The sequence below is a fragment of the Protopterus annectens genome, chromosome 4.part0 (genome assembly GCF_019279795.1).
Source record: "Protopterus annectens isolate FY-2018-M chromosome 4.part0, PAN1.0, whole genome shotgun sequence".
Taxonomy (NCBI): domain Eukaryota; kingdom Metazoa; phylum Chordata; order Ceratodontiformes; family Protopteridae; genus Protopterus; species Protopterus annectens.
This window is the reverse complement of record NC_056733.1, coordinates 648086355-648111842: the sequence shown is the minus strand read 5'-3', so window position 1 is coordinate 648111842 and position 25488 is coordinate 648086355. Positions and strand designations below refer to the sequence as shown.

The 25488-nt window shown below is 39.3% G+C and overlaps 1 protein-coding gene across 2 annotated transcripts in view; it reads right to left on the bottom strand.

Moving 5' to 3' along the window:
- Nucleotides 1-25488, bottom strand: part of CFAP251 (cilia and flagella associated protein 251) — a 2280288-nt gene that overhangs the window by 517194 nt on the left and 1737606 nt on the right. For both annotated transcript variants that reach the window (XM_044068613.1, XM_044068614.1), the window contains 2 exons: nt 1442-1615; nt 1175-1359 (listed from right to left, as the gene is read on the bottom strand). In XM_044068613.1, coding sequence (XP_043924548.1) covers nt 1175-1359; nt 1442-1615 — 359 coding nt within the window. The remainder of the gene's footprint in view (nt 1-1174; nt 1360-1441; nt 1616-25488) is intronic.

Here is a 25488-nt window from a genome sequence, read left to right as displayed (position 1 = left end):
ATTATGCTGAATGTTATTATTAAACATTACTGGAGCTTTTCTCCCCGGGCCTCCACTGAAAATGTTTTTTTGACCCAGTTGGACTTTCCCAGTCACCAAATGTCAATAAATAAATAAAAAGTCCACCAGGTTAAGAAGGCATGACCTGCCCTTGATGAAATCAAATTGAGTTGGTTCCAGTGTCTGGAGGTTTCCCATGCTATTACTGATAATTTCCATGATAATTTTTTCCATGGCTTTGTATGTGAGTCTACTGAGAATTATGAGTCTATAGATTCCAGGGTCTGTACATGGCCAACCTTTGTGCACTGGGATGACTGTTGCTGTTCTCATTCATGAGGCACGAAGCCTGTTTGTAGGCTATAGTTAAATAGCAATTCCAGACGTCCTGATAGGTCATGTTTCATGCTAATTAGAAGGCATCCTGGGGTATTGCCTAAGTTCACTGATGCAGTGTTCTTGGCCTTACAGAGAGCATTAAGGACCTATTCCCTTGTAATAGCAAGGGAGTTATATTTGATGGTATTTCCTGAGGTAAGGTTGAGGGGAACAGAGGGGTAAAGTTGGAGCTGAATTTGTTGACCAGTAGGTTTGATGTATCTTCTGTCTCAGTGTTGGTAGCTTCATTTGAGTCTACTTCAAAGCATTGGATTATGACTTCATCGAATCCCACATCATTGAGACGACATCGTCAAAACTGCAGAACATCGAAAACTAACACGGGAAAACCACTAACCCAACTTAACAAAAAAAAAAAAAAAAAAAAAAAAAAATAGAACCAAATCAAACCCACCAATGTTGGGGGCTCCACCCCCCAACACCCCCCTAACTAAATATACCAACTCCAAAATCACACTACAGTGGGAAAAGAGCAAAGTTCACCATGGTGACCAAGTGGTTCTTTTCCCATGGAAAGTTTTCGATGTTCTGCAGTTTTGGTAATGTTGCCTCAATGATGTGGGATTCGATGATGTAGTAATTCGATACTTTGAAGTACACCCTTTCATTTACAATGTGCTCAATGCCATAGAGTAAATAAGCTGTTAATTCAGCAGATATTTCATGCATCAAGACTGAAACAGACAAGGCACAAATAAGTATGGTGTACAAAGATGTATAAAAACTGCAAAGACTTGAGCTACATCTCATTTTCTGATACCACGTGTTTAATTACCTGCACATTTTAGTAGTGGAATTGAAGAGTTTCATTTTATACTGGTCATTTGCTGTCAAGATAAAACTCTCTTTAGTGATCGGTGGGTACCAAGCCATACATTTTGGGATGCCACTTTGTTCTATTCGATCAGTGCCAAGAATTCGCAGATCATTCTTACTGCTATTAGGAAAGTCATATTCTACCTGAAAAAAAAATACAATTCTAAAATTAACAGTTTACAACTTCAGATGACTGATTTTATTTTATATAGTTTAATGTTCTTACAAGCACTCTGTCTGAGCCAAGAGATAAAAGCCTTGGCTGGTTGTTATCTGGATGTATTCCAAACATAATAGTCTGAATTAGTTTATAATGACTTCGCATTCTTCCCAAATATGCCCAAACTGTGTTTCCATTTTCTTGTGAGATTTTGTATACAGTAACAGTAAAGCCTTCATCCTACATGAGAAACAAACAAATACAAAAAAATTAATGCAAGGAACTCGGATTCAAATCTGTAACAAAAAAAATTAAAAACTATTACAGCTATGTGTTGTTAAGAGAGTTGATCGATAAATAAGTTGAAGTACACATATACCTATGCCTTGTATAGCAGAAATTTGAAAGTTCTAAATTCAAATTTACAACCGAGGGGTTCTAACGAAAACTGAACAGGTGGCAGAGGGCAGGAAAAGATGAAAGAAGCATTCAACAGAGAAGTATCTATGTGTACCAGAGGCTCAAAATGCATAGGGTTTCTTCCAGTGGCATTTACGCATTGCTCATACATTAAACAAAAAATAAACTTGTAATCAAAAACAAAAATAGGCAGCAAGCTGTAGAATTCCAACCAGTTTATTGTTAGTGCTTTCGTTCAGAAAATACATGAACTTCTTCAGTCAAAGAAACCCCAAGAGTCCTCAGTTAAAATAAAACTATCAATTAAGATGAGAATTAATTATAAAACCAATTAACATAACTTAAGAAATTTAAAGAGCCAGTTTTATACAAGGTAAAATGTATATGTGAATAAATATAAATGCTTTTTTTAAAAATCAGCAACAATTTTAAAACCACAGCACATCAGCCTTATTACTTGATTTTCTTGTGTGTATAAGTTAATCTAAATACTGTTAAATGCTAGATAACAACTTAAAACAGCTCAAACAAGTGGAAATATAAAATTTGTATGAATGTAGAAAGATAAATATGTATAAATAAATATTTATAAATTCATTCAACTAATAGAAAAGTTGTTAAATACTGTTAAATGCTAGATAACAACTTAAACAGCTCAAACCCTCACTCCCCACTGGCCCTTGTTTTCAATTATAAAGGAATTCCCAATATTATTCTAGCATGTCCAAAGGTCAGTTGTCAATCTCCTCTTCGGTCCAGCTGGTGAATCTGGGAATCTTGAGGCAATGTTACAACTGCCTCATGTACACAGACAACCCTCTCCTCCTCCCAACAAATTCCAACACATGTGAGAGATGCAACCATATAGCCAAACTGGAGGCTAAGCTCTCTCAACTCAGTACTGGCATAACCAGTCAAGAGGAGAAGGAAACCACACTCACTACAATTCCAGTCTCACATAGACCTACCATGACAGCAAACCAAACACATAATCACACAAAAACATACTCGGAGGCTCTAAATAAAGATCTGCCTAAGCAGCAGAGACCTCCAAAGCAGACACCCAAGCGACCGCTACCCCAAAACAAAACACGTGCAACACATATCTATCAAAGCCAGTGTGCCGAACAGTCACAGCCCTTAAGACTAAACAACACACCTGATACACTTGTAATAGGTGACTCTATAGTCAGACACACTGATGTCCCGCTCACCAGGCTGAACAAGGAGAGGGTCACGGTGAGCAGCCTGTCGGGCGCTAGGATCCGCCACATAACACAAGTACTCAGGTCACTCCAAGGCAAGTACAAATATGACTCAGTCATTGTCCATGCTGGTGTGAATGACCTGAGACGTACCTCCCTGGACTACATGAAAAGAGACATAGAGGAGCTCTTTGAGCATGTAGCCTAGTCCGGTATGACCCTGACCTTGAGTAGCATCTTACCCTCACCAAGAATGATGCCACAATATGAAGACAAGATGATCAAGTTCAACAATTGGCTTAAGTACTGGTGCCATTCAAAGGGGATCCAATGCCTGTCAGCTTGGGATCATATGCTCGACAAGCCACGATGCTTCGCTAGGGACGGCTTGCACCTGTCACCCCTGGGCTTTTGGATATTGGCAAAGGCTCTTGCTACCCCCATAGTGCCTTTTTTAGGCAAGGCTCAAAAGACAAACCCACCTCCATAGGTATCACAAGGGATAAGAAACTAAGAGTAATGCTACTCAACGCCAGATGTCTAAACCTCAAGATGCACGCACTCAAAACTCTCCTTAGCATGGAGAACATCAATATATGTGCAATAACAGAAACCTGGTTCAGGGCTCCCGAGAGCACACCAGCACTACCAGGTTATACCTCATACCATGCTTTTCGGCCCCAAAACTTGGACCGAACCACAAAAGGAGGGGGAGTATCGATATTCATCAAAGATACCCACACCTCCAGGTTGGTGGCAAAGCACGAAGCATCAGAGACTATCCATGTGCAACTAACAGTGGGTAAAACTGCCTTCCAGTTTATAGCCTGCTACAGACCACCCTCCCAAACCCAGGAACCCCACTCGGCCTTCCTGAGAACACTGGAAAATATGAAGGTCTCTCCAAACACCATTATATTGGGCGACTTCAACTACCCAAACATAGACTGGGAGCATTACTCTAGCTCCAACACCCTAGCCCAAAGGTTCCTAGAATTTATAAACTCAAATGCTATGGAACAACTTGTTACCACTCCCACAAGAGGGGAAAACATACTGGACCTGATCATCACCAACATGGGGACTCTATGCTCCAGACCAGAAGTGTATCCCTCACTGGTAAGATCAGACCATAAACTAATCTCACTGGATATTCACATCCCGACCCCACCCCCTGCCCAGAAAATCACAGTGAAAAACTTCGCTAAAGCAAATTTCACACTCCTCAAAACCGAGGTGGAATCTTTCTAAGCCCCCGGGCCTGTGGAAAATACGGCCCAGACCACAGAATCCTTTATAAACGCATTCTATGAACACCTTCAGGAATGCATGGATCATGCGATCCCAAATAAAACCAAGACCCAATCCTCCAAAGGCAGATGTCCTGTCTGGTGGACCCCAGCCATAAACAAACTATACAATAGAAGGAGGAAGCTACTAAATGATAGAGCAAAATCCCAAAAAGGGAAGGCATCACTGATCAGTATTAGCAAAAAGCTACGGGCACTCATGAAATTGTCTAAGGCCAGCTTCGAGAGAAAAATTGCACAGGACACTAAGGATAATCACAAGGCTTTCTTTAGTTATGTTAGGAACCTGGGTGGTAATTCCCAGATATGCTCAGAATTAGTCCAAAATGATAAAAAATACACCGAACCCACAGACATTGCCATCATCCTAGCTGACAGGTTCAGCGCAAACTTCTGCCCCCCCCCACCAAAAGGGCAAATATCTATCCCAGCAGAGTGCTGCCCCCCTGACATCTCAGATGCTCAGGTAAGAGCCGCCCTCTCCAAAGCAAAAAACACAGCATCAATGGGACCAGACGGTGTCCCGAGCTGCGTCCTACATGAACTCCAAGAAGAGCTAAACCCAAACATAAAACTACTGTTCAATCTCAGCCTTACTACAGGATATGTACCCAAAGAGTGGTGTACAGCAACAGTGGTCCCTCTCCATAAAGGTGGTGCCTCAACGGATCCTGGAAACTATCGCCCCATAAGCCTGACTAGCTTGGTCTGCAAAGCTATGGAAAGGATCATCGTGGACCTCATAAATAAAGATATTGGGGACCTACAGACACTGGATCCTACCCAGTTCGGCTTTGTTAAGGGCAGATCCTGCCTGTAAAACCTGGTTGATTTCTTTGAAACAGTCATCAAGGCCATTGACGAGGGGAAGGTGGTCCACACAGCCTACCTGGACCTCACAAAAGCCTTCGATACAATACCCCACTCTGGCATTATAGATAAGCTCACCAGCTTAAATATAAACCCCTATGTCACTAGATGGATTGCAAACTGGCTCAAGGACAGAACCCACATGGTTAGAATTGCTGGAGCCATGTCAGACTCCAAACCAGTTACAAGTGGTGTCCCACAAGGCTCAGTCCTGGGACATCTCTTGTTCGGTATATATTTCTCGGAGGTACAGGCCAACACGGAAGGACTGTGGCTGACCAAGTTCGTAGATGACTGCAAACTGGGCGCCATAATCGACTCTCCAGCTGACACAAGCATCCTCCAAAAGGGCCTCATAGAAACAGACAACTGGTGCCAGAGCCATGGCCTCAAGCTAAATGCCAAAAAATGTATAGTCATCTCCTTTGGCAAAAACAAAGTGCCCACAAATTACCACATAGGTGGTAATCCATTAAGTACAGAAGAAGTAATTAGGGACCTGGGGACCCAAGTTGATAGCAATCTCTCATTTGACAACCACGTGGCCAAAGTGGTTAGAAAAACATTTTATATAGCCCACCTAATCATGAAGGGATTCACATCTAGATCAGGGGAGGTCATCGTGCCTCTTTACTCATCCCTCATCAGGCCCATAATTGAGTACAATGCCCCTTTTGGGATGTACCTTACCAGACACCTGCAGCAACTGGAAAGACCCCAAAAGTACCTCACCAAGAGGATCAAAGGGCTCAAACAGATGCCATATGCTGCCCGGTTAAAGAAACTCCAGCTCTACTCAGTGGCATACCACCTGTTCAGAGGCGATCTGTGCCTGACGTATAAAGCCATGTCCAACCCGGAATTAATGGACATGCTGCACCTCAGAAAATACAAATCCCATCGAGATACGCGCTCGAAAGACTTGAACCTCAGCACTGAAATAAATAGGACATGCTGGAGGGACAGATTCATAACCCAGAGGCTCCCTTCACTCTGGAATAAAATCCCAGTCCAGTTTAGGCAGAGTCCCTCATTGACTCTCTTCAAGAGGAATCTTGATGAGTGGATGGGAGATCGTAGGTTTACCCCGGGTATCACTTCTGGGTCACTGTTAGACAGAGGCACAGTATACTAACCTCGAAAAAGGGAATAGCAAAATAAATTTAAAATTGGTGGCGAAAGCCAAACACATTCTGGCTAGGCTTATAAATGCCCTAGGGCAGACAGCCTAGTATGAACCTATGAACCTATAAACAAGTGGAAATATAAAATTCGTATGAATGTAGAAAGATAAATATGTATAAATAAATATTTATAAATTCATTCAACTAATAGAAAAGTTATCTACCGTCAAAAAATTGAACTCACCGTCAAATTCAAGAGAATTAATATTCTCTAAAAACCCCATGAATCCTTACAAATTTGGGGTTCACTGCAAATAAATGGCTTGAGTTTACTGTCCACATATTTAGCACATGCATAAGTAATGGATCTCCTGCCATCCACAATTGGCCTAAAAAGTGGATCCATTATACTTTTGTGGATTTTGGGAGATCCAAATAAAACTGGTGTTACTGGTGCTGGCATGCATAGGTAATTATATGTGTCTATGTCAGTACTGTTATCCAAAAATAGGTCTTTCTTTGATTTATCTGTGTGCACTATTCACTTTGTTTAATCTAACTTTAGAATAACAATCAGTAGATAAAACATTTGACATTTTGTTAATATAGTCCACTTCAGTGGCGGCTGGTGACTTCAAATCACAGGGGGGCTGCAGGAGACGCTGAATGGGCGGGGTCAAAGGGAAGGGGTGTGGTCAGCCATAAAGGGGAGGAGCTATGCACAAAACCACAAAAAAACTAACTTTAATTAAATACGCTGCCCTGGGTGGCAAACCATCATTATGAAAGTCCAATCAAGACAAAAATAAGTGTAGAAGAATAAAAATATTTCAATGCATTGGCTGCATGACAGCTTACTTAATATCTAGATGGAAACAAAAGGTTGTGAGGCATGAAAAAATAAATTACTTTTTAAATACATTACTGGAATGCCAGTCAAAATCAAGTATAAGAAAAACCAGAAGCACTCAACTCAAACCACTTCTCCTTGCACTGCAGTTCTAATTATAATATATTCAGCTTTATTAAAATACCAAGCAACATGCTGAAAGTAGAAATCTATGTGATGCCCCCACTTGTAAAAATGTTTCTTATCCCAAAAAGACCTGCTGCCTGACAACTTGTTTCATGGGGAAAACATGATAAAAGTAAAAAATGAAAAGCAAACAAGAAACAAGCTCAAGATACATTGCTTAAAGGATTACTGTACAGGTTATGGACCACACATGATTGGCATTCTGTTTAGTTTACGGGTAAAGCCTGTAGAGATGACTGGAAGTCTCCAACAAGTGTAATGAGCTTTTTAAAATAATGGAATCCTGTCCTTTAATACCCAAGGCTTATACATTATCTAGTCAAGTATTCTCTGCATGGCAACAACAGAAAGGCTTTCAATGTTGGCAATTCTTTAACAGTATGCTTATTAAAGCTTACTTGCATCTTACGATGTCAGACAAGCTTACCTTATGGTCATTAAAGCATTGCTACTTAAACACAGAGCAACAGGCACTTTGAGTAATAAGCATAAATCAACAGTACAAAAATATGACAGAAACCAGACCATTCTGCAAAATCAAGGACAGATGAAAAGCCACTGTAGTACTTATGCAGTGTGTCCTCCCCATCCAAGGTAGATACAACTACTCCTTGCCTTGCTTGGACACATCCAGAGTCACTACATGGGGGTGGGGTGCAACAAGCATGTCACAATTTGAAATCTCTCTGGCTGACTGTGATGGCCCTGACACATTTGTCATACCTCTCAACTTCAAGAGCAAGAAATCTGGACAAAGCCATACACAGAAGTGGGACAAAGGCACAACAATAAGGACAATTTTTAAATATTGCTCTAATAAACTTAGAAAGATAATAGAATAGGTCTTGCATTAGTATGAATTTTCTGAAGGGTATAAAATCTGAAACTCAAATGTCTGTCATTTTCTAACTTCAGTCTTTAGTGATTTGTCACTAATTTGCCAAAAACACAATTTTATGAAAAATGGACCAAAAATGTGATGCAAAAATATAAAATAGACACACAATACAGCTTCTACCTGTCAAAGAAGGGACACTTTAATATTAGTACTGCTACCTTGAGCAGCTGACAAAATAAAAGAATCTACATGCATTTCAAGTAATCTATAACTTTGATTATTACAGTTATTTCTTAATTGTAAACCCTCCATGTTTTCTTCCAAAATTGCTATTTTGCGGAGGGATTATTAGGGGGAAGAGCAACATTTTGAGCCAAAAATTGGGGACAGTTGAGAGGTTGGCTATGCCTAATTCTATAAAGCAATTTATTTGCATGTACCTCTCAACCTGTTAATGCAGTAAATCTGAACAAGGCCAAATATATTGGGGGCACATATAAACAGTACTAAAATTGCTCTTGTATAAATTGAGACAGTTGATAGAGCGGCTCTTACTTTAACATGCATTTTTATGAAGGTTATGAAGTCTGAAACTTATTATTTAGTGACTTCTGGCAAATCATTTAGGAATTAAAACTACAAATTTTATGAACAACAAACCAAAAATAAGAAGCAAAAATCTATTCATTCTTTGAAAATCTGGACAGTTGGGAGGTATAGTTCAGCTGGGCCTGTCTGAGTTTGCTGCCCTTCCCCCCCCTGACAAAATGATGGTTGAACTGGAGCCTCTGCAGCCATTCCAATTAACCATTGCTTGGCTATTTCACTCCATTTACCATAAACACTAATGTGCATACTGCTTTACTTCAATGATTGGACTTCATTTGAAAGTTTTATTTTGTATTTTACAGCACAAACATTAAGTCATCTGTTAAACAAAGCAATGCAGTCTCACAATGAAAACTTAGCATTAAAACTTCTCTGCCCTTGAAACTCACATTCATTGAAACAGCATTGAAACCCACATTCAAAGAAAATACATTTTGCCAGTGGCAGATAAAGATTAATTTTGGGCTGTTTTGAATCATAGGCCCTTGCATATGAAACATACATGTGCTCTTTGATACACCTTCCTCATTGTACTAAAATTATATTCCTTGTACAATACAGTACACTTGTTAGAGGGTGTTTTAAATTTGTTTTGAACATTTTTCCAGTAAGCAATGAAACAAAACATATGCACCCATAATGGCAAAACTGCCCAGTTGAGAACATTTATCATAAAAAGTCTACTCAGACTTCCACAGTCCACCATTATTAGTAAATATACACAATTCTACAGTCCACCATTATTAGTAAATATGCACAATTCCACAGTCCACCATTATTAGTAAATATGCACAATTCTACAGTCCACCATTATCAGTAAATATGCACAATTCTACAGTGCACCTTTATCAGTAAATATGCACAATTCTACAGTCCATATTCAGTGAATTCAGTTCTTGCCATAGCTGTCAACCTTAGCACAAAAACCTGGACGAAGCCAATAATGGGGGAATACAGTCCCAAAAATAGGGACAAATTTAAAATATTCATCTTATAAACTTAGAAAATTGCTAGAAAAAAGGTTGTGCTACTATGTATTCTGAAGAACATGAAGTTTGAAATTCAAATGCCGGTCAATTTTACTGCGGACAGAACAAAAACAATTTTCAGCAGAGACGCAGGGATTAATACTGCAGACACGTCTTTGTAAAATGGCAGGGCATCAGAGCAAATCCACACAAACACAGAGAGGAGATGCAGACTCCACACAGAAGCCACCCCAACCAAGAATCAAACCAGAAAACCTATAGCTGTGAGGCAACAATACTACCACCGCACCATCAATTCTGCAAGGAATTAAACATTCAGAAACCTGACGTCTGAAATTCAAATGCCTGTCAATTTTACTGCGGACAGAACAAAACCAATTTTCAGCAGGGATTAAAACTGCAGACACGTCTTTGTAAAATGGCAGGGCACCAGAGCAAATCCACACAAACACATGGAGGAGATGCAGACTCCACACAGAAGCCACCCCAACCAAGAATCAAACCAGAAAACCTATAGCTGTGAGGCAACAATACTACCACTGCACCATCAAATCTGCAAGGAATTAAACATTCAGAAACCTGAAGTCTGAAATTCAAATGCCTGTCAATTTTACTGCGGACAGAACAAAAACAATTTTCAGCAGAGATGCAGGGATTAATACTGCAGACACGTCTTTGTAAAATGGCAGGGCACCAGAGCAAATCCACACAAATACAGGGAGGAGATGCAGACAGAAGCCACCCCAACCAAGAATCAAACCAGAAAACCTATAGCTGTGAGGCAACAATACTACCACTGCACCATCAAATACGCAAGGAATTAAACATTCAGAAACCCTTAAGTCTGAAATTCAAATGCCTGTCAATTTTATTTAACATTTTTTAATCAGGACAGTCTGACTTGGAACAAATAAACAATTTTCAGCAGAGGCCCAGGAAGAAATAATGCAGACATGTCTTTGTAACATGGGAGGGCACAAAAGCAAACCCACACAAACACAGGGAGAAGATACAGACCCCACAAAGAAGGAACCCCAGCCAAGAATCAAACCCAAGAACCTGCAGCTGTGAGGCAACAATGCTACTACTACACCATCAAATATCAAGCATTGCAACATTTACAAACCACAGATATTATGAGGAACAGATCAGATTGAATATGAGGTAAAAATCTGAAATTTGTTTACAAATGGTGGTGGGTAGGGAACTCAAGTCTTTAACACCTGCATACAGGGTACAGGGTTCAAGCCTGAGGCATTCCCTACCACACCACCATAAGCACCTGGGGCATTTTCACACACACACACACACATACACCCCAGTAAAGCACAAGCACCATACACAAACTCCAGTAAAGCACAAGCACCATACACAAACTCCAGTAAAGCACAAGCACCATACACAAACTCCAGTAAAGCACAAGCACCATACACAAATAAAAAGCACAAACTCAATAAAAATAAACATTGTAAATTAAAAGGCACCTTACCTGAATGAATACATCCAGAGTTAACGTCCGTACATACATCCTTCCAGCAATACTGAAGACCGCGAGATCCCAATGCTCCTGATCCCTAAGGCTCTGTCCCGAGTCCCTGCTGCTCCTCTTGCAGTCCGGACGCGTCCCATAATCCTGGCGGGTCTGTGCACTGTAAAAGTGCACAGACGTCTCCTTGTGTCCCCCTATGGGGACGGCCGGGCTGCCTTGAGCATGCGCATAGACCGATAAGTCGGGACTCGGTCTATGCGCGAAGTCCGCGAATTTTAAAAAAATATTTTTTTTTATTTTTCATTTTTTTTTCTTTCTTTTTTTATTTTTGAGGGGGCTGCAGTCCGGCAGCCCTATGCCATGAGCCGCCCCTGGTCCACTTCATCCATGAACACAAGGCCGCCACCTTTATCTGGCTTCATTATCCTAACATGGCAAATTTTCAACAAGTTAAGTAGTTCAAATTCATCAACTGTCATATTTTTAACTTATCTCTGTTGATTTTTTGCCAGTAAAGACCTTATGTCCATCTCACAAATACTTTTGAATATGGCAAGAGACTCATTAATAGGAGGGTTGAAAACACTAGATATACACAAATCATTATGTATAGCAGACCCATTCCCAAACAGAACTGCTAAGTTCATTTTACGTATGTATAACTTTAAGTCAATGATAGCTCTTGCTATATCAGCTCTCTTATCTGGTATGAATGTTAATCCTTTAGCTCTACTATTTCACTGCTGATGTACATAGAGGTGAAATTATACACTTTAAAGTCCCCAGATACGTTAGTAATAATGTCTGGTACCTTGTTTATCTCCTCTTGCGATTCTGCTTCTTCTGTTGATATCCCCCATTCCTCCCTTGTTGTTGTGAATTCTGTTGTTTGCTTCTGACCACCTGAAAAACCTGGCTAGTGGAAGGACCATTATTCTGGCATTCATTTAAGTATTGTCCGTTGACTCTTTGCTGATTTTCTCTAACCCGTTCACTGCACCTTAGTAAAGGCGTCTGTAACATGCTGTCATCATTATTCTGGTCAGGTGAGTTTAGTTGGGGGCTTTGCAAATTATTTGAAGCCTCTCCTTCACTACTGTTGTCAAGGGAACTAGAATGTGTTGAATTCAATGGGACTGGATAGGTGTTCCTATTAGTATATGCAGTTACATCTCTTTTAATTTTCTTCTTTTTAACTTCAGCCGCTCTGTTTATTGTGTGATCTATGTTGTAAAAATGTGGCCATAGTCATACCTGTATCGCTGGAATCTGATATTATTTGATGCTCCAAAATTTCTAAATCACTTCGCAAAGTCTCAGTCTGTGAAATGTATTGTGTGATGAGCATTTCTAAAAAATCAAAGCCTTGCTTATCAAATAAGCCAAGTAGCTCCAAATGGAAGGGTGATTTATTAATGAGACCAACTGGATAGCGCCATTGGCGAAGTCCCTTAGGTACAATTTTCTTTGCTATACACTCCTAGAAGTAAGAAACTTCCAACTGAAGTTTTCGACATTTTAAAAGTTTTTGACCAAAACATTTCAAATTACTACAGATGGATATAAGCTGGGGCTCTTCTGCAGCATCAGAAATTACATTAGTGTTGCTGGAGCTGAAAAATTGTGAAGCCCTTAAATAGTCAGACATTGTAGGAATTGAATTAGATGCCAGTTGTTGTGTGGAGTGTATATTATGCATTGCAGTCATTGTATTAGTGACCCCTTCACCATGAGAAGTTGGGGGTAGTCCATTATTAATATAATTACTTAGAGGTGATGCAGAAACTGCTGCATAAGTCAAAATGTTACTGTTTACATTTCGGTTGTTAGAACCAGAGCCAGGTAGTATTCCACTAATGGTTGTATTTGATGAATCCAATCTCCTGGAAAGGTTATCCACTCACTTGAGTAGTTGCTGTACTAGGAGGGTTAAATTCCCTACGGTATTTGCCTCAGTGTTCGACCCTCCTGGTGTACTAGTTTAAGTGGTTGAAAATTAGATGCAGCTTCACTTGCCGTACCAAACTGAATAAACACAAAACAAAAAATAAACTTGTAACCAAAAACAAAAATAGGCAGCAAGTTGTAGAATTCCAACCAGTTTATTTTTAGCACTTTCGTTCAGAAAATACAAGAACTTCTTCAGACAAAGAAACCTCAAGAGTCCTCAGTTAAAATAAAACTATCAATTAAGATGAGATAATTAATTATTAAATTATTATTTTTTGTTTTGTGTTTAGTTAGTTTGGTAAGGCAAGCGAAGCTGCATCTAATTCTCGGCCACTTTTTTCCCAAGATGGAACTAGTACACCACGAGGGTCAAACACTGAGACAAATGCCATAGGGAATGTAACCCTCCTAGTACAGCAACTACTCGAGTGAGTGGATAACCTTTCCAGGAGATTAGATTCGTCAGATACAACCATTAGTGGAATAGTACCTGGATCTGGTTCTAACAACCAAAATGAAAGCAGTAACATTTTGATTTATGCAGCAGTTTCTGCATCACCTCTAAGTAATTATATTAATAATGGACTACCCCCAACTTCTCATGGTAAAGGGGTCACTAATACAATGAGTACAATGCATACTATACACTAAACACAACAACCGGCATCTAATTCAATTCCTACAATGTCTGACTATTTAAGGGCTCCACAATTTTTCAGCTCTAGTGACACTAATGTAATTTCTGATGCTGCAGAAGAGCCCCAGTGTTTATTCATTTGTAGTAATTTGAAATGTTTTGATCAAAAACTTTTAAAATGTCGGAAACTTCAACTGGAAGTTTCTTACTTCCAGGAGTGTATAGCAAAGAAAATTGTACCTAAGGGACTTCATCAGTGGTGCTATCCAGTTGGCCTCATTAATAAATCAACCTTCCATTTGGAGCTACTTGACTTATTTGATAAGCAAGGCTTTGATTTTTTTAGAAATGCTCATCACACAATACATTTCACAAATTGACACTTTGTGAAGTGATTTAGAGATCTTGGAGCATTAAATAATATCAGATACTGATTTCCAGCAATACAAGTATGACTATGCTCGCATTTTTACAAGCATAGATCACACAATAAACAGAGCGGCTGAAGTTAAAAAGCAGAAAATTAAAAGAGATGTAACTACATATAGTAATGGGAACGCCTATCCAGTCCCATTGAATTCAACACATTCTAGTTCCCTTGACAACAGTAGTGAAGGAGAGGCTTCATATACTTTGCAACGCCCCCAATTAAGCTCATCTGACCAGAATAATGATGACAGCTTGTTACAGACGCCTTTACCAAGGTGCAGTGAACGGGTTAGAGAAAATCAGCAAAGAGTCAATGGACAATACTTAAATGAACGCCAGAATAATGGTCCTTCCACTAGCCAGGTTTTTCAGGTGGTCAGAAGCAAACAACAGAATTCACAACAAGGGAGGAATGGGGGATATCAACGGAAGAAGCAGAATCGCAAGAGGAGATAAACAAGGTACCAGACATTATTACTAACTTATCTGGGGACTTTAAAGTGTATAATTTCTCCTCTATGTACATCAGCAGTGAAATAGTAGAGCTACTGGCTAAAGGATTAACATTCATCCAGAAAAGAGAGCTGATATAGCAAGAACTATCAATGACTTAAAGTTATACATACGCAAAATGAACTTAGCAGTTCTGTTTGGGAATGGGTCTGCTATACATAATGATTTGCGTATATCTAGTGTTTTCAATCCTCCTATTAATGAGTCTCTTGCCATATTTGAACATATTTGTGAGATGGACATATGATCTTTACTGGCAAAAAATCAACAGAGACAAGTTAAAAATATGACAGTTGATGAATTTGAACTACTTAACTTGTTGAAAATTTGCCATTTTAGGGTAATGAAGCCAGATAAAGGTGGCAGCCCTGTGTTCATGGATGAAGTGGACTATGTTAACAAAATGTCAAATGTTTTATCTACTAATTGTTATTCTAAAGTTAGCTTAAATGAAGTGAATAGTGTACACAGAAAAATCAAAGAAAGTTTAAACGACCTGTTTTTGGAAAACAGTATCGACATAGACCCATATAATTACCTATGTATGCCAACACCAGTTTTATTTGGATCTCCCAAAATCCACAAAAGTATACTGGATCTACCTTTTAGGCCAATTGTGGATGGCAGGAGATCCATTACTTATGCATGCGCTAAATATGTGGACAGTATTCTCACGTTATTTATTTGCAGTGAACCCCAAATTTGTAAGGATTCGTGAGGTTTTTTAGATAATATTAATTCTCTTGAATTTGATGGAGAGTGCAATTTTTTGACGGTAGATATAAAGGATCTGTATACCGTCATACCTCAAGAGGTTGGCATTGAATGGGTTAGTGAATTCCTATTGTTGAAAGGGATGGACCAGCAAGAAATAAATGCAACTGCGTCCTTGTTAGGTCTCATTTTGAATAACAACTTTATGCTTTTTGACAAAGTATATTTTTTGAAAAAAACTGGGGTAGTCATGGGCTCCCCATGCGGAGGCAGTTTTGCAAATTCAGTCATGGCATTTTGGGAAAGACATTTCCTATTTCAAAACCCCATCTTTAAGGAAAATGTAAAATGGTACACTAGATATCAAGACAACATGTTTTTTATATGGAAAGGAAGTCTAGATTTAGTAACAACTTTTATTAATGAAATCTCCAAATTCACAGACTTCCTTAATTTCACTTTTGTGTCTAACACAGACTCCATTAATTTTCTGGAAGTGTCACTATCTAAATAGATCCAACAATATATTTAAGGCTAGTATTTTCAGGAAACCTACTTACTCAAACACTTTTCTACACTTTAGTAGTAGCCACCCATTCCACCAGGAAAGGGCGGTTATTAAGGGCCAACTGGTTAGGGCAGCCAGAATGGTCTCATCAGAGACTGACTTTCTGTTTGAATGTAACACATTGAAAGTCATGTTTTGTGAAAGGGGCTACCCAGAACACCTTTTTCAACAATTGTTTGATGAAGTTGCTACTAAAAGGACTACTGGCCATTTTAAACCTATTCTGTGCAGGGGTTATGGAGAAACAATAGGCGATACTCCCCTTGACGAGCATAGGGAGAATAGTATTAGGAATTATGATGGTAGAATAAGCTTTTTTACTTTCTCTATCGATGCACATGCTATTAAGAATATTATAAATAAAAATTGGGCTATAATATCAGAGGACACTGCTATTAATATGAAATTGGGAGATAGGCCACATATTACCTATAGAAGAGGCCTAAATTTTAAAGATTTGTTGGAAAGGAACAATCAAAAATACCCCAACAACTGGGTGATGAGAAAGTGTGGTAGATGTCAGCAGTGCCAACACATTATGGTAACTAATAAAGTTTGCATACGTAATAAAATCTACATCATTAATGGAAACTTTAACTGTGAAACAGCAGGAGTAGTGCATGCTGCTTTATTGCAATGTTGCCAAAGCTTCTATATTGGTAAAACTGAAAGAATGTTTAAGCAGAGAATTTATGAACACCAATACCAAATTAGTAGGGGTAATACCACAAATGCTTTGGCTAGACACACTTTAGAACACCCCCACATAAATTCCAGTTTACAATATTACAATAAATAGTTAGGAACATTAGAGGTGGGCCCTGGGAATTAAAACTCAAAGAACAGGAACTTTTTTGGCAGATTAAAATGGGTCTAAATCCTAAAACCGAACATCCACAACTGCGAACACCTAATGAGCGACACATATACGCCGAACTACGAAAAAAGCAAATGACCTAAATATCGAAAACCGGAATGCCAATCGCAGTTTAAACAATAACAGTGCCACACAGGTAAGTAAAACATACACAAACAAACTTCATTAATCACACTTTTGCAGGAGGGCAAACCCCCCTGCATCCCCCATGTGGGGGAGCTTTGCCCCCCACCCCCCCTACTTACAGATACCAACTCCGAGATCGCACTACAGTGGGGAAAAGGATATATTTTCTTTTCCCCACAATCACCCTGCTGGCCACGGTAATACGTTTGGCGTTCCAGTTTTCGATATTTACAGCCTACGTGCTTTTCGTACTTCGGCATTTATGTGTCGCTCATTAGGTGTTCGTGGTTGTGGACGGTCGAGCATCTAATATAGACCCATTAAAACATATGCACATGTTTCACCAGGGCTTAATGAATACTGCTCGATAAAATGTATTTTGAAATTGAAAGCTTTTCAAAGATGAAATTTGGTTGTATAACAACTTTTCTATTAGTTGAATGAGATTATAAATATTTATTTATACATATTTATCTTTATACATTCATACAAATTTTATATTTCCACTTGTTTGAGCTGTTTAAGTTGTTATCTAGCATTTAACAGTATTTAAATTAACTTACATACATAAGAAAACTAAGTAATAAGACTGATGTGTTGTGGTTTTAAAATTGTTGCTGATTTTTAAAAAAAGCATTTATATTTATTCACATATACATTTTACCTTGTATAACACTGGCTCTTTACATTTCTTAAGTTATGTTAATTGGTTTTATAATTAATTATCTCATCTTAATTGATAGTTTTATTTTAACTGAGGACTCTTGGGGTTTCTTTGTCTGAAGTAGTTCATGTATTTTCTGAAAAGAGCTAACAGTAAACTGGCTGGAATTCTACAGCTTGCTGCCTATTTTTGTTTTTGGTTACATTGCTCATACATTACCAGAAGCTCTCCTCTTTATACAGCATGGCATAATACAATCACCACAGCAGTAGATCTTCAAGACAAGAGTTCTTACAGCAATCACCACTGGATGACAGCGCTCAACTATTTGTGATTTTTGTCTTAAAATGTTGCTCTATCCCTTATAAAATTTGGGATTTTGCATATCAAATGATGGTATGTAAAAGATACTGAGCAAAAAACAGCCAGCTTACACAGGTTAATGGCAAAAATGAACTTTAGTTACAGAATAATAGAAGTCTAAACCATAAAAATGGTTTAAAATATTCCAACACTGCAAGGCTAGAACATAACCAAGAATATATATAAAATAATAGGCTCCAGCAGGTAATCAGAGAATGATATCAGCATGCATTTTCTGAAAAATAAGCCGCTCCAACTTTAACAGCAAGTCCTGTTTGGTGATATTTAATCTTTACTGTTTTCTGTAAAATCTCACATTTTATGTCCAAGGGCTGGTAGTTAAAGGTCAGGTATCTCAAGCTGCCAAAATAACTTCAGATTTCCAGTTACTTGATTCCCATCCATCCAAGGTTTGGACATATGAAGACTGGAATTTATGACACCCAAACATTTGCTAGTAGCTCTAATTAAACTGAAAACTATAAAACTGCCATACAAACCTAACTTTCAACTAAATATTTTTCAGTTAAGCACTTTCCTCATCAAACAAGTAACTTCTTCAGAACAAAGTTCAAAGTTAATTGAGAAATTTAAGCAATATGATTCAACATTTCATAAAACATCAACAGCATATAAAACATACATACACATAAAAATGTGATGTTTTAATTCAAGTTACTTCTCCTTCAGCAATCCGCTCAGGATTAGCTTAGACTTTATCAGAACTAATTTCATTAAACCCCACCCTCCCTATGTAAATACTGCCATGAATAACCTATGCTCAACTTTTTAAAGGCCTCACGTTTCATCAATATGCAAAAAGAAGTTATGTACTCACCATAACGTTCCATCTATGTTGTCCATTTCCATTCTTCCTCAATGTATGGGTTCAGATTCAATCCCTCGGATCTGACTTGGCCATTGCTAAAGCTTATGGCAACCAAAAACTCTGAAGCTTAACCCTTACCCACAATGTGCCAACCCAAGTACTTCAGATCCTGTTTGCTGAGTTTAGCAGAAAGAAATATTAGCAGTCATATAGTGAAGAAACTACATCTGGAGCTCAATATCAGGGAAGCGACCTCCCCTGACCCCTCACTCTCCCAGTAGTTTTCAAAGGATGGGGGTTGGATGGTGGGGAGTTGAGGAAAAATTAATATGGACAACACACATGGAACATTATGGTGAGTGCATAAATTCTTTATCTGATGTTGTCAATTTTCATTCTGTTCTCAACTTATGGGACAGAATCCCCAGCTACCTAAAATCCTGGGTGGACTCAAAGAATGATATTCCTTAGCACTACTGAACCAAATGATGCTCTACCTCTGGAGACCAGATCCAATTTTTAATGAGTAATAAAGGTATGGGGAGTAGCCTAAGTTGCTGCTGCACATATGTCATCCATAGAGACACTAGACTGGAAAGGGCGGCCACGGTGGTGCAGTGGTTAGCATTGCCGCCTCACAGCAAGAGGTTCTCCGGTTCGATTCTCGGCTGGGGTACCTTCTGTGTGGAGTCTGCATGTCCTCCCTGTGGTTACGTGGGTTTCCTCTGGGTGCTCCGGTTTCCTCCCACATCCTAAAGACATGCAGTAGGTGGATTGGACACTCTAAATTGGCCCTAGGTGTGAGTGTGTGCATGTGTGTGCCTTCTGTGGAAGGTTGGACACCGGGCTGACAACTCGACACTGTAAAACTCCACTGCCAATCATGAGCGGACAGATGATCTGCTGTGGCGACCCCTAACCAGGAAAAAAGCCGAAAGAAGAAGAAGAGGAGACACTAGACTGGAAAGCTGAAGAAGTTGCCATGGATCTAGTTGAATGAGCTTGTAAAGGTTCAGGTTTTGATAAGGTAATGCCCAGTTTGTTATAAATAAAAGAAATACAGTCAGTCAGTCATCTGGCTAACGTTACTTTGACAATTAGTTTCCCAAACTTTATTCCTGAAAAAGAAACAAATAATTGGTCAGTTCACCTGATGTTTTTTGTTCTTTGTAGGTAAAAACATAATTGTCCATGAATGCCCAATAACTGCAACATGCATTTGCCCTTGTTAGCAAATTTAGGAAAGAATACTGGCAAATTAATGGACTGATTGATATTAGCGTCTGACACTACCTTAGGGAATAAGGATGCATTGGTTCATAATGTAACTCTATCTTTCTGAAAGATCAGGTATGTTGGTTTTGAAGACAAGGCAGAAGTAATGGCGACTAGAAATATTGTTTTCCAGTAAAGATATTTAAGGTCACACCTAGCTGCTGGTTCAAAGGGAGAATAGATAAGTGCTTGCAGTACCAAATTTAGATCCCATGGTGTAGGGTCTGTAACAGGAGGTCTTAAAAGAAGAGTGCCTCACAAAAAGATTTTGCAGACCTTATGAGAGGCAACTGAAGAACCTTATTTATTTTTATTTATTTGCAGTTGGTTTACCAGGATAGTCCATTGGGCCAAAAAGAACCCATTTTCAATGGAGTCCTGGGGAGAAAAGCTCCAAAACAAAGATTACAAAAAGATTACATTAGTTTACAATTTCAATCATTTGTAGATTAGAGACAAATCTTTAAACAATGGTAACAAAAAGATTACAGCAGTTTAAAATTTCAGTCATTTGTGGGTTACAGAAAAAACAAAACAAAGGTTAAGCAGTTACAGTGATAAGTTATGGGTTTTATTTTGCAGGAAAACTAAGATATGAGCAGATGAAATAAAGATTCTTAGGTTAAGTTCTGTATAGGAGCAAGCATTGCTGTTGTGTAAATATATAGTTCCTTGAGTGGAATTGTAGGGATTGTCAAATGATAAGATGTTGTTACAGTTGGCTAAATTGGTGTCTAGTAATATATGATATAGTTGTTTGTAGGAGGTGGGGAATAGGCTATGAGGGGTGGGTGCAGCAGCATTCCCATGAGGATGTTAAATGTGAGTGCAGTGATTTTTTAAAGGCAGGGAGGTTGGTGGTGATACGGATAGAGGGAGGAAGTGAGTTCCATATGCGTGCCAGGGCATAGGATAGGAGGTTTTGTCCTGGAGAGTGAAGGGGTTTGTACAGCTCTATTAGGTTTTGGTTATTAGATCTTAGGAGTCTTTGTGACATGTGCATTTTAAAGGTAGAGTTGAGAGAGGGACAGAGGGAGGGTTGAAAAATTAGTTTGTGAGCAAATGTGAGCTGAGTATATGAGAGATAGTGAGGAAGCTGTAGCCAACTGAGTTTGTGCAGAGATGTACAGTGATGGGTAGATGATTTGTGGCTGGTGGCAAATTTGGCAATCTTATTATAACAGGAGGACAGTTTAGTTTTGAGAGATGATTGTAGGTTTGTTAGGAGAGGGGCACCATACAGGAGAGAGGGGATGAGAAATGTAGTAGCAAGAGTGATCTTTGTAGATGTAGTGAGGAACTGATTGTTACGGTACAGCATGCCGAGTTTTTGGTGGGGTTTTTTTATGTTTAGTAGTAGGTGGCTTTTGAATTTAAGCTGGTCATCAATCTGGACTCCTAGTAGTTTGGTTTCAGATACTAGTTCGAGAGGTGTATTATTCTGGCTAGTGATGGAGAATAGTGTACTATCAAAGGTTGTGGTTTTTGAGGGGGTAAATACCATAAGTTTGGTTTTGATGCATTGAGTGCTAGATGATTGTCCTTCATCCACTGTTCTGTGGTAGAGAAGGCGTCTTGAGTTAGATGTAAAAGAGTGGTGATGGATCTGGCTGCACAGATAATTGTAGAATCATCTGCATATGGAATAAGTTTAGCATGGGGAATTGAATGGAAAAAATCGATTATGAATATATTGAAAAGGAGAGGGCCCAAGATGGATCCTTGGGGGACACCAGTGGGTGTGTTAAGGAAAGTGGAGATGGCTTTTTTCCACTTGACAGCTTGTTGTCTGTTAGAGAGATAGCTGATGAACCAATTGAGAGAGGAAGGGGATAGGGTTTAGGTTAGATAGTTTAGTACGGAGAAGGTTGTGAGAGATAGTATCAAAGGCCTTAGACAGGTCAAGAAAGAGGTTTGATACAGTGGAGCCAGAATCTCTGTCTTTATTTACAGTTTCCAGGAAGGAAAGGAGGGCAGTCATGGTACTGTGACCTGGTCTGAATCCGTGTTGTGTGGAAGTTAGTAAGTTATTATCTAAGAGATAGGGAAGGAGTTGAAGATGGATACATTTCTCTAGTAGTTTTGATATAGGAGAGAGGATGGCGATGGGACGAAAGTTAGTAATATTGTTATTATTGCCTCCTTTGTGCAGGGGAATGATGAAAGCCCTTTTCCAGAGTTTGGGTACAAGACCTTTTTGGATAGAGCGATTGATTAGGATGCTGATGGGGAAGGCAATAGCTTCAGCAGCTATGCTGAGGAAGGATGATGGAATGTTATCGGGGGCATTGGAGCACGGTTTTAGCTTTTGAAGGAGTTTTCTTATGGTAGAAGTAGGAATAGGTTTTAGGGAGAATGATGGGAGTTGGGACGCTGGAGATGAAGGGGGTGACGATAGGGAAGATGCAGAAGTAAGGGGTGAGGTATTATTAGAGAAGGATGAGGTTAGCTTGGAAAGTCTATAAAAAATGAATTGAATTGGGTAGCCAGATCTATATCTTGTGCATTTGGGTCTGGGCTTGGGTTTTCTGTTGAGCCAGGTTTTAGGAGGGTAGTGATGCCTTTCCAGAATTTTTGTGGAATGGTTTTGTGGTTGTTTTGGAGTAAGGAGAAATAATTCTGTTTATCAATTGTGATAAGCTTTTTAACTCTATTGCGAAGTGTTTTGAATTCATTAAGGGTGGTGGGAGTTTTGTTTCTTTGGTAACGCGACCATGTTTTGTCTCTGAGTCGCATAGCATTTTTTGTGTTTTTTGTTAGCCAGGGGGTGGTTTTTTTACTTATTCTTTTGGTTTTTATGGGGGCAAAACTATCCAGCAGTTTTAGGAAAGTTGTATTGAAGTGTTCAACAGCATTATCTAGGGGTAGAGTTTTTAAGGGGTTCCAGTTTATTGATTTTAGGGAGTCAGAGAAGGCTATTGGTTTGAATTTTTTTAGATAGCGAGTGCTGATGTAATTATGGATTACTTGTAATGGAGATGGAAGACGTCTGGTGTAAATGGGAAGGTGGTCACTGAGGGAATTAGGAAGAGTTCCACTATCATTGTAGTTGTGAGGGTGAGAGACTAAGATCCAGTCTAGGGTACTTCCACTGGAGAAGTCTTTAGAGGGCCTAGTAGGGAGGTTGATGAGCTGAGAGTACTTATAAAGGTTGATGTTTAGGCGGTGTGTAGGTGAATGAATGGAAGACCAATTAATATTAGTGTCTCCCATGATAATAGTTTCATTACTGATATTGGTAGAAAGCCAGGATAGTATATCTTCAAGTATTGAGATATTGTCTCCAGAGGGAATGTAAAGTGACGCTATGCAAATGTGTTTGTGTTTATTTAAAGAAAATAGAGCTAGAACTAATTCTGCATTGGAGAATTGTAGAATGGGTTTGTTGTAGGGAGTAATGGATAGGGAGGATGAGTAAAGTAGAGCTACTCCCCCACCCTTTTTCTGTACCCGGTCTTTTCTGATGATAGAGAAGTTTGATGGTACTATTTCAGCATCTTTTATATGAGGTTTTAACCAGGTTTCTGAAATAGCTAGGATGTCAGGCTTGTTGTGGTGAAGCCAGGCATGAAAATTGGGGATTTTGTTAACTATGCTTCCGGCATTTAGAGAAGCTAATAGGATGGATTTAGATGTAGGGTAAGTGGTGTTTGGGCCTGGGTTAAGGGTGTATATCTCCTGATAGAAGTATGGTTGATAGGAGTTGGATAATGTTGGTGGGGTGTTTGGATTGTCTTGTTTGTATCTTGTATGTTGTTGGGTTTATGTGGATATTGAAGGTTAGAGAGGGGCTAAAGGGTTTATAAGTAGAGCTTAGTTTGTAGTTAAAAAATAGATGGGTCTTTATGGGATACAGTGCAGGGGAGATTGAGACAAATGAGTTTGAGTGGGTTGAAGGGAGTGAGCTGGTTGAGTGAAGTAGTGGTGTGTGACTTATGGAGTTGGGCTGGGTGAGGTGATAGATATAAGTAAGGTTTAGTATTAGTAGTAGTTGGATTGAGAATGATGTTAATTTAGCAAGCATGTTGAGGCTGATAAATTAGAATATGTAGTTTAGGTAGGAGGCTTAGGAATAGATTTTGTGTTCAGTATGAAGGGTGGTATGAGTAGATGGATTATAGGGGGAGGGGGAAGATGATGGTGAAAGGGGAGGAGTGTGATAGGTAGAGAGGAAGAAGGTGGAGAAAGGGGTGTAAACGGTAGACAGGAAGTAGGAGTGGTCTCGTAAGTATAAGTGTAGATGCACTGGGGGTGGGGTAGGGGAGCGGAGTGAGCCCGCAGGGCAAACGGAGCAGGTAGAAAATGGCAATGGAGCAGCTGGAGGAGAGACAATCAGTCAGCAGAGCTGATTACTTTTGGAAAGGTTAGCAAGTCTAAAGTGGGAAGGAACACAGATAGGTAGGGAGGCTGTTATAGAACAGGAGAGTGTAATAAGTAAGAAAAAGGGTACAGTGTGAAGTGTTAGAGTAGTTCAGTTTAATAGAAGTATGGAGTTATAACGGCAGAATGTAAAATAGATAAGCAGGAGAAAAGTTTAGATGGGATAGGGGTGCCACCTACTGGGCAAAGCTGGTATTACAATTAACTATAGTGGGGAGGGTAGGCTCTTGATAATTTAGGGAAGTGAGAAAAAATTAGTAAGTGGGGTACTGAGAGGTGGTGTAGGAGATTTGTTTACTAAGGTAGCTAGTTTAGGGGGTAAAAGGCTGCTGGTTGACCGGGCTCAGGGCGAGCTTTAGAACCCCTGAAATAATAGCGGGCGGTAGTAAATGTTACAGGCAGGACATAGGTAACATACTTTTATTTTCTTTTCCTTGAGAGAGGAAGCAGGGAGTAGAGGCTGAGAGATGACACCACGGTTTATTGTTGAAAGGGTCCTTTGTCTTCAGGTAGGTAGGTTCTGGGAAAATATAGGCTGGAAGGTAGGTTCTCAGAAAAATATAGGGCGGAACAGCACAGTGTAGAGCAGGGTACTTGTGGGAGGGAGAGAGAGAGAGAGAGAGACAACAGTGGTGGTGAGTAGCGAGAAGCTAGCATTAACATAAGTACATTAGTTAGTACAAAGTTGAGAGAAAAAACAGTTAGACAATGTACATTCACTTTTATGTACTATGTTACTAGTATCCTGAGACAGCTTATAATTCGGTTATATCAATTTACAAGCAGGCTATATTCTGAAGGCTCAGTAGGGCAACATACAACTCATGAGCTTAAGGACATACTCAGTCAAAAATGTATGTAAAAAACAGTACAGCCAAAATCAGGAACAATGCATAGA